This window comes from Nanorana parkeri, unplaced genomic scaffold (genome assembly GCF_000935625.1).
Source record: "Nanorana parkeri isolate BGI_ZX_2015 unplaced genomic scaffold, ASM93562v1 scaffold184, whole genome shotgun sequence".
Lineage (NCBI taxonomy): Eukaryota > Metazoa > Chordata > Amphibia > Anura > Dicroglossidae > Nanorana > Nanorana parkeri.
In genome coordinates this window covers 1,296,905-1,311,524 of record NW_017306452.1, presented here as the reverse complement: position 1 = coordinate 1,311,524, position 14,620 = coordinate 1,296,905, and the positions used below count along the sequence as shown (strand labels likewise).

Genomic DNA, 14,620 nt, shown 5'->3' with positions numbered 1-14,620 from the left:
AATCAGAAAGCAGGGCGTCGCGTCATTAGACGACGCCCGGCTTCCTGATTGGACGGCTCCGGCTGGGTACCGGACGAAGGCCGCATTCTCGCTGGAGAGGCCTCGGGGGATGAGAGGCTACACATACTAAGGTAAGGTAACCTTATCTCACGAGGCCAGCTTCCGGTCAATCACGAAACCGAGCAGCGTGTAATGACGCGATGCCCGGCTTCCTGATACCGGAAGTACTTGTGCTAGTCATCGGAGCATTTGGGCGAGTACGAGTACTTGCTCAAATACTCGGAATCGGCACCCATATCGATACTAGTATCGATATCCCTATATTTATCCTGCAGCAGGCAGGCAGTGAAGGTTATGGTACACATAACTTTTGACCCCCTTCAACTCCTTTCCTTGAAATTAAAGAGAAAAGGAAAAAGTCTTGGAGTTTTCACACGCAAGTAACGATTTTGAAGTGTACAGTTAGCAAATTAAAGTTATGTTATGTGAATGGGAACATGTAACAAAAATAAAGTCAGTGTTATCCTGATTTGGCTGCAAAAGTGGAAATACAATTTAAATCTGCACACCTGACTAGCTCATTATAATGGGGTCTTAATCTGCCTGTTGGGAGTTTCCTTGCATCCAAGTCTTAACTCAAAGCTCTGACAGTAATTACCTTGGCTCCATACTTGGAGTAGTTCATCTCAGTTAGTGTCACTGGACGCAACTTGTCGATATCCCCAAAAGCCACACCAGGAACATAAAGCGCACATACAATATGAACCCACCTGAAGAAAAAAAAAAAAAAGTAGGTTACATTGATACTTATACTATAAAACATGTCAGTCACCGCTCCCCGCAAGGAATCCCCCCTCCCATCCTCCAGTGCTGAGTGGAGGAACGGGCGGGAGAGGGGAGAGCACAGCCGGCTCTGAATCTAGATAGCAAGCTGTCAGTCATTCAGCTGGGTGGATCTCGACAGTATTGTCGGGATCTGTCCCAGCTAGGGTGCTCTCAGTATATAGCTCGCTATAGGTCGCTATATACTGAGCTGTGGGTGAGGGAGGGAGGACGTTAGTCCGCCCGTGACCCTAAAGAGAACTGTGGGATAAAAAGGTTACCTCATAGTTCTCTTTTAAGTCTTTATTTATTTTTTTTATACAGTACAGAAAACATCTTACGTATTTAATTTCAGAATAAACAACCCGAGTGATTTTTTTTTTCACCACTGAAAACACAATGGGAGAGATCAAAAGTGGAGCAGACAGAAACTAGAGCAGTTGCCCATGGCAACCAATCAGCTTCTCTCTTCAGTTAAGATTTGAAAATGAAAGAGAGAAGCTGATTGGTTGCCATGAACAGCTGCTCCAGTTTTTATAAATTCCCCTCAATGTATACAAAATAAAAACAGCACATAGAAAATCGGCCTATATGTACAGTAAATTCTGTATATTGTATAGTTTATCTTTTTTAAAACTAAAAATAATGATATTATATTATGAATCATTAAAATACTTAAAAATAACCCCCCCAAAAAAAATGATGCCGATCCCTTTAGTACAGTTAATATAAACACCCCCCAAAATCACAACAAAAAAAATCATCAATGGACATGTTTTGGAACATTTCTAAATCACATGGTTTAAAGCTGTTCTGGGTTCTCAACGCATTTTGCGGCTTCATCAGGAGACACCGAGAGAATCATGCATAAAAGCAGTACTATTGGAAGCAGTTGCTTAAAACACCTTCAACTCTGCCAGCACTGAGCGAGCACTCCTATGTGTCTTGGACCAGGAGGCAAATCCACGAGGGATATGGAGACACCCCAGGTAATTAATGTGTATATAGCTGTGCTTTAGACTGGCCATGCCTCTGAATTTGAGGCAATTCACAGGAATCGGTCACATTTTTAATTTTTTTTTTTTACAGCGGATGGCTCTGCCATCTCACCACAAGTCCATTTCCCAATCGCCCTTTTGTCGAAGGAAGTTTAACGAAAATGTTCAGCCAATCTGTTCATTGATTCTGACAGCGGCAGACCCCACAGCAGGAGAATCATCCATCCCCGCTGTTTAGTCCCATATAGGCTCATTTTCATGTGTTGTAATTTACAAAGGATTTTGGTAGCCCCGCCCCCGTCATAAGGATAAATAACCTTTCCAGACAGGTACCACAGACCCCTTCCTCCATCCTGAAACTGCTATATAGTTTTAGCTTATCCAAATAAAAAATGATTTCCTGTCTATGTGCTTTCCAAGAATCCCACAGTGCAAAAGTGGGTTAAATAAACTAAGAGCAGCAGAATTGGTCTCCAATGCTGCTGTAAATATCCTTTTAAAAAAATAACAGGGCCGAGGATTCTATTTCAGAGATGTACCATATGAGGTTAATGCATCCTCGGGACCATCTCCTGCAGAGCTGAATATAGAGATATGTATCTGAAACAAGAAGCTGCTTCTCAATTTAATTTGCACATTTTGTCCATGCTCCACTGGAGTATTAAATGCTGCTGCAAGCAAAGGAGTTTATCTATGATAAACCTAAGAGTTGCTTTTTCCCTTCGTAGCGCTCTTCTTCAAACGCTTTCATACTTGTCTTGTTCACGCTGCAAAATTAAAGACGCCGACTCCTAACATCAGAGCCCCTTTTATTGCTTTTAAAGTATAAGCTGGCCACGCATGTCACAATCCAAATGCAAAATCTACTTTACATTTACCAGTCATGTAATGCAAGGGGCCTTCCCGGCTGGATGGAAACCAAATAGACTGATTGGGCAGGCCCTCACACTACTTAGTTGTTGGGAAATCTAAAGGCGATCTAAAGGAAAATACAATCATATTTTTAGGCATGTGGTTAGTAAAGCCCAACTCCAGCTCATGATAATAAAACATAATTGTCCTGTAAGAGTTAAAGAACTATGAGGTGAGTGAAAATCACACATCCTCATAGTTGGAGCCTACATATGACAAATGAAACTGTCACACGTCGGCTCAATAGATTGTGAAGTGAGCGAACACATACCGTCACTCGCTCACTTCACGATCATCTCCCTGCAGAGAGCGGTGACTGTCAGTCACGGCTCCCCGCAGGGATTCCCCCTTCCCCCCCTCTCCGATTCTCCAGCACTGACTAGAGGAACGGACGGGGAAGGGGGCGTGTACAGCTGGCTCTGCCTCTAGATAGGCAGAGCCAGCTGTCACTCACGCAGCTGGGTGGATCACGACGATAATGTCTGGATCTGTCCCGGCTGCGGCGCTCTTAGTATATAACGAGCTGTAGCTCACGATACACTGAGCTTTGGGTCACGGGAGGACCCTAGTATATGTCCTCCCATGACACTTAAGAGAACTAGAGCATTCTATGGCAGACTCACCGCTCTGCGATCTAGTACTGATCCTCTTCCGGAATGCACAGTGACATCAACCAACTGCCTGGGAGCCCAGGGTGTTATGGACACATCCCCCTGGGGGCAGGGGCGTATTTACCACGAGGCAAACTAGGCGTTTGCCTAGGGCGGCACCTTCCGGGGGGGCGGCCGTAGGCAAACGCCTATGTTGTGAAGAGGATGGGCGAGACAGAGCCGGTCTGTGTGTAGGAGTAGAGGGCGGCTTGCCTGCTTGTGAAGAGGGCGGGAGGACGAATGGAGCCGGACAGCTTAGCCGACGGAGGGGATCGTGACTCAGAAAACAAAAAGCAGCCGGCGGCCACATAATCGATCTTACTGCTTCCCGGGTCACAGCGGCTCTGTGACCCGGGAAGCAGTAAGATCGATTATGTGGCCGCTGTGACCCAGGAAGCAGTAAGATCGATTAAGTGCTCGCCGGCTGCTTTTCGTTCTCTGATTCACAATCCCCTCCGTCGGCTGCGCTGTCCGGCTCCCGTCATGAAGTGACGGCAAGAAATGCCGGGTGCGGCCGAAGCTTGGCTTGCCTAGGGCAGCCAAAAACATAGATACGCCACTGCCTGGGGGTACATCATTCAGCCACCCCGCAATGCTCCAGGGAATAGCAGCATTGGGAACCAACATTTTTAGGAGTATCAACGGGTATTATTTGTACTTATCGAACAGATAAATATACCATTAAAATGTATTTTGTTTTAATAGTTCAAAAGGGAGCAAATAAGAGAAGTTAATTGTCACGGTCTACATACACTTTACATACACCTTGCCGCCACAGTTTCTGGGTGCAGGGGACCACTAATCCAGCACTGCAGATGTGCCAGTACTAAAAGTCTCCCCTCCCACTAACATCAAATAGGTCAACACAACAAATGTTTCTAGTGGTTTCCCCAAATTCAACTGAAAATGCAACTTTTAATGACGTCTGCAGTCTCAAAATTATTCAACCCCTTCATGGCAAGCATCTTTGCTACTTAGTAGAGCGCCCTTTTGCTGTTATGACCTGCTGCAAACACGATGCATAACCAGACACCAACTTCTGGCAACGTTCGTGATGAATCTAAGCCCATTCCTCATGAGCAATGGCCTCCAGTTCACTAATATTCTGGGTTTGCATGCTGCAATCGCCTTCTTCAAAACCCACCAGAGATTTTCTAGTCAGGTAACTGCGATAGCCACTGTAGAATCTTCCAGGACTTCTTCTGCAACCAAGCCTTGGTGGAATCTGAGGAATATTTGGGATCATTGTCCTGTTGGAAAGTCCAATGACGCCCAAGCTTCAGCTTCCTCACAAATGACATGAACTTTTCTCCTAGTACTTCAATGAATCCATCTTGCCTGCCACACGCTGCAGGTTTCCAGTGCCAGAGGATGCAAAGCAGCACCAGAGCATCACCGAACCACCACCACGCTTATTTATATCATTTTGCGCATATTGGAGCCGACTTTTGCTCTTGGGGCAGTAGTGATGTACGTCTTGGGGTTCTGGCGTGTAAACCTTCTGCGTTTAGTACGTGCCCGACTGTGCAAACTGAAACCTCAGTAGCTGTTGCCACCAAGTCTTGCTGCAGGTCTTTTGCAATTACAGGAGCAAGTATTGAACTCTTCTAATGGACAGTTGCTTGCAGCAGCTGGGAAATGGAGATGCGGCAGCGTTTCCGTAACCTTTTACAGATGGACTATGAGTAAAAGTGACTCCGAGGTGACAGGGTCACTCAAAATGACCAGAAAGTTGTGCTACTCACTCTCCCGCTAACTCTTTCCCTTCAGCAGCCAGGGCAGTCACTCACATGATTGAAACGGCTGGGAAACGTAGATGCGGCAGCTGTCCAATCCACAGGCCGCTAAAAAGGTAAGTATATTCAGAATTCTTTTACAGATGGGCTGTGAGTAAAGGTGACTCTGTGGTGACAGTGTAAAGCTAGTATTTTGCGCTTGGTGTTAGATGATCTACATAGTATTGATTTCTTCGTGTATGTCGTAAACTCTGTGATATTTATGTGGTATAGGTGTAGATATCTTTGGTGAATAAAGTATTGTGAATACTATTGAGACCAATATAAATAAAATAAATCGAAGTTTTACAGTGATGGTGGTAGTTTTATGAGTACTACTCAACTTGATGAATAATAAATTAAATTAAAACGTTTGTGTGATTCTATTTGTCTATATTCTGTGATTTCTTTTCAATGTGGAATATTCCAGAAACCGTGTGGCAGGATTTAATACACAGCATTTGTCAGGAATTAGTGTATCTTTTAAATATCAATTGGTGGATATAGAATATATATACAAGTGCAAAGTGACAATATATCCTTCTTATGTATCAGTGCAAGTGCATATATAAACCAATTGTAGTGACTACAATGAATAAAAAATCCAAATAAGGTGTTGGTGCAAAAGGTAGTCACCTTAATCCAAAGAGTATTTTTGTGAACTGATCACTTTATTGGTTCATAGTACATACCGACTTATTATTCTATGAGGGACAAAGTGGGTCACTCAAAATGACCAGGAACTTGCGCTACTCACTCTCCCACTATCCCTACTCTTTCCCTTCGGCAGCCAGGGCAGTCGCCTACATTTACATTTCCGCTGCTTTTAATATTCAGCTTGTGCACCAGTGATGATGGTAATTTATTATAAAGAGAGATTACACATAGCTCAGTTTAAAAGCAAGTTTAGCAAACTTCCAATAGACTAAACGGAGCTTTACGCATCTGCTGCGCCTTTAAAGAAGCCGAGACTCCTCTTTCTTTGTTTGGCCACCTTAGTGAAAAAACTGCAGCTCGTGACTTTCCTAAATGAGGAAATGGGAAGCGTCTTCCAAATCTGAGCGCAGATGCGATTTCAGCTGTTCCTTGCTCGCTTGTTTTGGTGGCACGCGGTCCAAAATCTTGTAATTAAGACAAATTGGGTAATCAGAGAAGAATAATCCCCCTTTTTACTTTCTCATCTATTTCACTTACGGCGAGGATGACAGATGTTAAAATCAGACAGCAATAGAGGAACAGAATCCGCCACCGAGGAGTGTCTTGCGCTTTCATAAAAATTGCTGTCTGATGACATGCAAACGAGAAATCGGGCCTGCAAGGAGGAGGGGTGTTTTCACTGAGGTTAACCAGATCAAATAAAAAAAGTGACACGACTAGAGTTAGAAGAGCAAAGTTTTAACCTGATAACCCGCTTCTGCTTGATTCTGCTTCTTTCAAACAGGAATGATGACCGCTACAGAACCCCAGAGTGCCACCAATTTTACGGGGCTGCCAGCAGCTTCGGGGCTACCAGTACTCAGAGTTGCTGAGGCTTCTTCAATGTCAAACAGTCCAACCATTTGTGAGATTATGAGGACAGGCTGCTTGGTGGTAAAAAGAGCTAAAGCAGCTGCTTAAAGGGGACCCTTGGGTCTGCAGAAACACACACCTGACATCTTAAAGTAGTATTGGGAGAATAAAATATACTCTTTCCAATACTTAGAGCCGGCGTGGCACTGCAGCTCTCACATGCTGGCTCTATAGATTGAGAGCTGAGCGATCGCAAACGGCTCAGCTCACAGTCCTCTACCTACAGTCCTCTACCTGCAGTGCTCTCCCTGTTGCTCAAGCACTCATTGGAGGGACAGACAGAGGGGCGGGCACAGCTGGCTCATGAGAGGCAAAGCCAGCTGTCAATCAAACAGCGAGGTGGATCCTGGCAATGTTGTCGGGATCCCTCCCAGCTGCAGCGCATGCTGAGTTTGGGTCACAGAAGTACATTTGTTTATGTACTCCTGTGACCCAAAAGAAAACTAAAGCCAAAAAAAAAAGTTTGGCTTTAGTTCTCTTTAATAAAAAACAGCAACTTTAAAAAAAAGCAACTTTTATGTTTGAAAAGCCATCCTTGATTTCTGGTCCAGTGACCTCCTTACCGTCCGGCATCGGTCTCCTTGAAGATACCATCTTGGTTTGGACAGAGCTCACAGCTGGGGGCCACTCCGCACTTACAGGCGTCACAGAACCAGGGCTCTGTGGAGTTCTCCGAGGCCGAACTCATAATGGAGTCACTTTCCCCATCCACCCCATAGCAACCTAGAAGGAGGAAACATAAAGAGATATTACACAGAAATGACAACAACAAAAAACATTACACCAAATAAAAAATTTTTGAAATTTGTATTTGTTGCTTTCATTTTATATATAGAATGAGGAAGAGTTAAGCCGGGTATACATGGTGAAAATTGTGTTTGTAAAAATTAGTTTTCGGAACATTTGTTCGATTTTCTAATAGTTAATGGGGTCAAATTGACAATCGTTGAAGGAGCAGGATTTCTTGAATGAACAAAAATCTAACAGTGAATGTGGTTTTTGTTCGGGAAACTCCATTGAATCCACAATCGCATGTTAAAATCAAAACGAAATTTGGAACGACATCAAGTCACATTAAAGAAAAACTCCGGGCAGTTAAAAATGAACCCTTGCAGTGGGGCTACCGCCGCACTGCAAGGGTTAAGTGCCCGTTCTGGGCCTAAAATAAAAAAAGATATACTCACCTAATCCTCAGTCCTGCCTGAGACCGGTCAAAACAGCCTCTTCTCCTCCCCGTGGGTTATGGCGGTGTAATGAACCGTGACGTCATTACTTCTATTAGGAGTGAAGACGCCGAAAGATATTCCACAGCCAGAGAAGGGGTGGGGGGGGGGGAGAGGTAAGTGGTCACCACCACGGGACTGAGGATCAGATGAGTGTATCTTTATTTTAGACCCTAGACCAGAACAAGCACTTAATCCTTGAGTTGTAACCCACTGAAAGGATTACATTTTTAACTGCCCATAGAACTTCTTTAAAGGTGAAGTTTGATCTGCTTACATTTTGCCTTCCCTGGTGGTGGTGGTTGTGGTGTCGGGTGGTGGTTGGTGAAGGTGGGGTGGTGGTGGGTGTCAGTGGTGGTTGGTGAAGGTGGGGTGTTTTTGTGTTGGGTTGTGGTGGGTGGTAGTTGGTGAAGGGGGGGTGGTGGTTGGTGAAGGTGGGGTGGTGATGGTGGGGTGGTGGCTCAGGAAAAAAGTGGTAAAAATAATAAACGTGCTTTAAATTAATGTAAAACTTTAAAAACGGCGCACATATCAGACAAAAAACAGGTTTCAGCTTGGAGGTTGAAAAGCATTTATTTTCCTCTCCAGTACAAAACAAACAAGCAACAGAAAAGTAATTGGAAAGTATTAACATCCAATGAAAGAAATGAAACATGAACGCATAAATTGAACTCCTTTTGATATTAATTTTCTTTTTCTCAGGACATAAACGTTCTTTATTCAGCCGCAATTTGAAATGACAGTTTGTGATTTTTACCATTGTAATTGGTTTTACAAGACAAAATGGGTACAGAACGATCTGTCGCTTCTGAATGGTGACGGGAGTGACGGCGAATGTACGCGGGATTCAGAATGACGCCATTAAAAGGCAATTGCAAGGCTAATGCTACTGTCACTGTTTTACTGGAAGGCTTAGGCCTCATTCACACAGCTTAGAGTCGGCCTGTACAGATCTGTGCGGTGTGCACATCCATATCGGACCGTTCCCGGGAAGGACAGGTGCTGCGTGTGATTTGTACGCAGCAGCCTGATCTTCGCTATCGGAGGACGCGGCCCCAAGCCGCTGTACGCTGACCCGAGAAGCACATCCGTGTGGGTGCAGGTGTCCATGCTTGGACACAGGCAGGATGGATCCAGCCTGCGTCCGAGTACGGCACCCGCGCGGATGTGTAGCTCGGGTGAGCGTAGAGCTACGTTCGGCCCCGTCCTCCTATAGGGAAGAACAGGCTGCTGCGTACAAATCACACGCAGCACCTGTCCATCCGGGGAACGGTCCGATATGGATGTGCACACCGCATGGATCTGTACGGGCCGACTCTAAGCTGTGTTCTATACACTGACTGGAGCAGAGTGGGAGCAAGGCTGAAGGGACCGGTCCAAGAGCAAACCGGGATCGTGGTTTGGGTGAGTATAACTTTTTTTTTTTTAGCTCCCTAGACAAAACAAGCACTTAATCCTTGCAGTAGGGGTACCCCTGCACTGAAAGGGTTAAGCTTTGATTTGCACGAAGTTCTGCTTTAATTACATGCGATCTCTGCTCAGTGCCCTAATCCAGAGAGCCCAGGCTGCACAATAAAGCCGCCACTAGAGGGCAGATCCATGACAGCCTGGGCTTAGAAGAAGTAGGTTGAATTTTGCTGGCTGTCATTCAACCCAGAAGACTAGAGGACATCTAGTGATGATAAGGAAGTACTGCAGGGGAAAGCCCTGGATTAAAGTGAGTGAGTATTGCAGCAACAGCATTGGATACTGTACTCATTTTCTTCTGAACCCCAGCTGCCATAAGCCTGCCCCCAGCCTCTGGCTGCACAATAAAAGAGCAGCAGCAGACTGATGAGCTCACATTTTTGTTACTCTGCTCTCCTCCTATCAGCATGTTCCTTGTCAGCATATGGACTTACTATCTCCTTGTGCTGTTTCTTCCTCCCTAGTCTGAGCTCTGCTGTACAGGGACTGCACTAGACTAACAAGTCAAATTCAGGTACTTACACTGCGACCTTATTTTCTCTTTTTTTATAATAAATACATTTGATGAGGTAATAATGAGTACAGAGCTGCGTTCATTTTGCCTTTTATATAGAGTTAAACTCCAAAATAGAAACACAGGCATATATAAAATAATCTAGTTGTATATAATTCAAAGGAGAACTTCGGGCAAATTAAATCGTAATCATTGCAGTGGGGCAGCCCCTGCACTGTAAGGGCTAAGTGCTCGTTTTGTCTAGGGCAGGGGTGGGCAACTCTGTACCTTTAGCTGTTGTGGAACTACAAGTCCCACGAGGCATTGCAAGACTGACAGTTACAGACATGACTGCTACAAGCACAGGAATGTTGGGATTTGTAGTTAAAGCAGAGGTGGAGGGCCGGAGTTGCCCACCTGGTCTAGGGAGCTAAAATAAGTTATACTCACCCGAACCATAATCCCTGCTGGCTGCTAGCCCGGTCCCTTCAGGCTCTCTCCCTCTCTGCTCCAGCAACAGAAATGTCCTATACACTGTATATGACTTGACGACTCACAGGACCTTCGACCGCTGGAGCGGAGGGGGAAAAGGCTGCAGGGACCGGTCTAGCAGCTAGCTGGCATCAAAGTTCAGCTCCCTAGACAAAATCACTCATCCTCATAGTTCTACCCGACCCTTGACAATGAAACTGTCACAGGTCGGCTCAATAGATCGGGAAGTGAGCGAACACATACCGTCGCTCGCTCACTTCTCGATCATCTCCCTGCAGAGAGGTGACTGTCAGTCACGGCTCCTGCAGGGATTCCCCCCTCCCCTCTCCGATCCTCCAGCGCTGACTGGCGGATTGGACAGGGGAGGGGCGGATACAGCTGGCTCTGCCTCTAGATAGGCAGAGCCAGCTGTCACTCACGCAGCTGGATGGATCTCGACAGTATTGTCGGGATCCGTCCCGGCTGAGGCGGTCTCAGTATACCGCGAGCTGTAGCTCCCTAAATACTGAGCTTTGAGTGACGGGAGGACGCTAGTTTATGTCTTCCCGTGACCCTCAGGAGAACTATGGGGAAAAACACTTACCCCATAGTTCTCTTTTAACCCTAGCAGCGCAGGAGGGGTAGCCGCACTGCAAGAGTTAAGATTTTATTTGCCCGGAGTTCTTCTTTAAAATCCAGTGATATCTCATTAAACATTGATGGAATAAATGAATACAGCTAAAAATACCTACTTCTACATTTTGTTAGCTCCCCATAATCCCCTGCAGGCACTATAGCAATCATGCTATAGTGCACTGCAGAATGCTGTCCATGTAAAATGCTTTCAAAGACAATGTCATAGATATGCCTATGCTGTCAGGCTGAGGGAGAAGGAGGTGTTAGATCAAAAGACTGTCCGAACAGAATCTCAAACATCTGGCAGTTGAGACAATTTACCTCCAGTCTATGCATCTCTACAGTGCAGTTAGCTGGAGTTCCGCTTTAAACGTTAGCAGCATGCTGGCTGCCTATGGCACGGCTGCATTCTCCATTAACAGCGCTGTTGTCTTTTACGTTTCGCTCATGACAACTTTGTACCCCTAAAGACTTAACTCTAAACGGGAAAAGTATATGATCTTTTCAAGGTTACAAAGCAGCGAGCGGGAAAGATGGGGAGCCCCGTCATGATCTACAATATGTAGAAGACAAATTTCCGCAGACACGCTGCAATCAAAATGTCACCGATATTGACAGCTCCTCTGGGGTTCTCCGCCGCTGCACACTGACTGCTGAAACTTGGCACAAACACATTAGGCTGAGTGACAGAGGGAGGCTGAGGCCGTTCACCTAGAGGACTCATTTATCAACCAGATCAAAAGAGACAGAAGAAATTAAAGAGAACCAGTCAGAATGAGACATCTTCAGTTGTTAGAATAGTGCAGCCTTTCCTCACAGGTACAGCTGATTGTGCTGTTACTTAGTTATATTTCCTCCCTGTTAGAGCAGAAATGTCAGGCTGTAAGAACTAGTGATGGGCTCGGGCGTGTTCGCAGCTCCACGTGCCGAGCCCGCCAGGAAGCTGACAGCGCCAATCACAGGTACTGAGACATCATCCCGGTCCGCAGCTGCAGAGATCGGGAAATGTCTCCGTGCCTGTGATTGGCGCTGCGGCGCTGTCAGCTTCCTGGCGGGCTCGGCACGTGGAGCTGCGAACACGCCAGAGCCCATCACTAGTAAGAATCTCATGGAGGCTCCTGCTGAGCTCACGGCAGATAACAGACACTATGTCCGGCCTGCTGCAGTGGGGTGAAATTGTCATTTCAAGTCCAAGTCCTGGGCACAATAAGCTTACCAGGGTAAACGCTGTTAAATGCTCCTATGCCTCAAAAGCCACCTCCAATCATGTACAATTTTTTTCTATACCCTGCAAAAGGTGCTTTTATAAATGCTGGGAATAGTACAGCTCCCGATGGGGTTCTGTCTCTGCCTCCCTCTCCTCTAGGGCTGTAACCAACTAATCGATTAATGGATAATGAGAATCGTTATCTACTATTCTCAATATCGATTAGTTGGTTGGATCACCTAGCTCTCTCCTCCACGCTGGGAGGAGGGCACAACAAGCAGTGGGCAGGTGCAAAAGCAAGCCTGCTATTGGCTATTGCAATTTGAAATGGCCAATAGCAGGCTGGCTATTGCACCTGCCCACTACCTGCTGTATGTACATTCAGCTGTCATCTGCAGAATCTTGCCACTGGCAGCGGTCATTCCCCGGCTGAAGCTATTGAAGCGCCATGTGCTTACAATACAATTATTTTTTTTAAATATTAAAAAGGTGGTAAAAGTGTAATTTTCAGTTTCGGACTGACAAACTCTGCTGCGTCTCTCTCCTCCACGCTGGGAGGAGGGCACAACAAGCAGTGGGCAGGTGCAAAAGCAAGCCTGCTATTGGCTATTGCAATTTGAAATGGCCAATAGCAGGCTGGCTATTGCACCTGCCCACTACCTGCTGTATGTACATTCAGCTGTCATCTGCAGAATCTTGCCACTGGCAGCGGTCATTCCCCGGCTGAAGCTATTGAAGCGCCATGTGCTTACAATACAATTATTTTTTTTAAATATTAAAAAGGTGGTAAAAGTGTAATTTTCAGTTTCGGACTGACAAACTCTGCTGCGGGAGGTGCATTGCAGTGCTATTCATTTCAATGGCACCCCAAACACAACTCCCACCCACAGTGTGTTCACCCGCACCGGAACACACGGTACCGCAATGCTAAGCATTCCAGTGCAGTGCGATTGCACAAACAAAATGTGTGCTGTGAGCATGACTCTAATATAAACACAACATGTGCATGCAGTTTTAATATGAAATAAACGTTATGTTTGTAACATGGAATTTGTGTATTTTATTTTAAATTAAGGATAGTTTTTATTTAATTTTTTAATCAGATTAATCGAAAAAATAATCGGCCAACTAATCGATTATGAAAATAATCATTAGTTGCAGCCCTACTCGCCTCCAGACTATTCACAAAATAAAGCCTGGAGCCGTCTGTTGTTAGGAATGGCCTGCAGAAGAGGGAAGCAGAGGCACGTTCTCAGCCCTGGGGCTTACATTCGGATGGCCTGAGCAGGAGCTGTACCAATCCCGGCATGTAAACTGGTAGCTATGCGGGATGTAACAAAGTGCACATGAGGGCAGGTGGCTTTTGGTAGATCTTAAGGATTGTGCAGTTAGACTGTAATGTGTGCTGTGAGCATGACTCTAATATAAACACAGAAGTGGCAATTTGGTCATAAGCCTATTGACCTTCACGTATGATTTTAGCCTGTGGAACACCAAGGAGGAAACCAAGTCAAAAGCAGGATGTACATAGAAGCTTCATTTAGATTGTGTCCTTGTTAGGATTTGGACCCAGGACCCAGAGCTGCAAGGCATTCAGCCACCAGGCTGTGCCCTGCACCACCTTCTCACTGGCAAGGGAATGGTCATCACAAACCCTGAGGTCTTCGCTACGCTATCCCCTCCTTTACGTCTCCTAAACTCTTACTGATCAGTGCCTGAAACATGTCAGTTTGACAGCAAGGTGCAACACCCACAGACCCTCTCAGATCACCCCATATATTTCTAAAGCAGGGGCGCACACAATTTTTCATCTGGAGATCTACTTTTCAAATGACGAGCTCAATGAGATCTACCAACGTAAAAAAACATGCGCATTCAGGGGTGGGAGGGGGCGTGGCAGTGCATTGAAGTCAATGGCACTGCAGCCACGCCCCCAGTGCAATCGCCGCACCCAGACCGCAGGCACATGCTGCATCTTTGCAGATCGCGCTGGACCGGAACCCAGGCATTAATGTGCCTGCGTTCTGGGTGCGGGCGATCACACTGAGGGCGGGGGGCATGGCTGTGGTGCCATTGACTTCAATGCCCCCTCCCGCCCCTGAACACAGGGAGCCGGCCGGCTTGAGTTCCAATGCATTCTAGAGGCCGAACACTCTGGACCGCAGACTTTGTGGTGTGAACCGGCCCTCTCTTCTCTCTCTCCCCTGTTTCTGCTGTCTGCTTCTCTCTCTCTTGGCTGTCTCTTCTCTCTCTCTTTGCTGTCTCATCTCTCACTTTCCCTGCTGTCTTTCTTCTCTCTCTCTGCTCTCTTCTCCCTCTCTGCTGTCTCATCTCTCACTTTCCTTGCTGTCTTTCTTCTCTCTCTCTGCTGTCTCTTCTCTCACTTTCCCTGCTGTC

The 14,620-nt window shown here is 46.0% G+C and overlaps 1 protein-coding gene across 1 annotated transcript in view; it reads right to left on the bottom strand.

Moving 5' to 3' along the window:
• Positions 1 to 14,620, bottom strand: part of PHF14 (PHD finger protein 14) — an 87,861-nt gene that overhangs the window by 58,147 nt on the left and 15,094 nt on the right. The window contains exons 5-6 of the mRNA XM_018555124.1: positions 7,290 to 7,449; positions 659 to 770 (exon numbers count right to left, since the gene is read on the bottom strand). Coding sequence (XP_018410626.1) covers positions 659 to 770; positions 7,290 to 7,449 — 272 coding nt within the window. The remainder of the gene's footprint in view (positions 1 to 658; positions 771 to 7,289; positions 7,450 to 14,620) is intronic.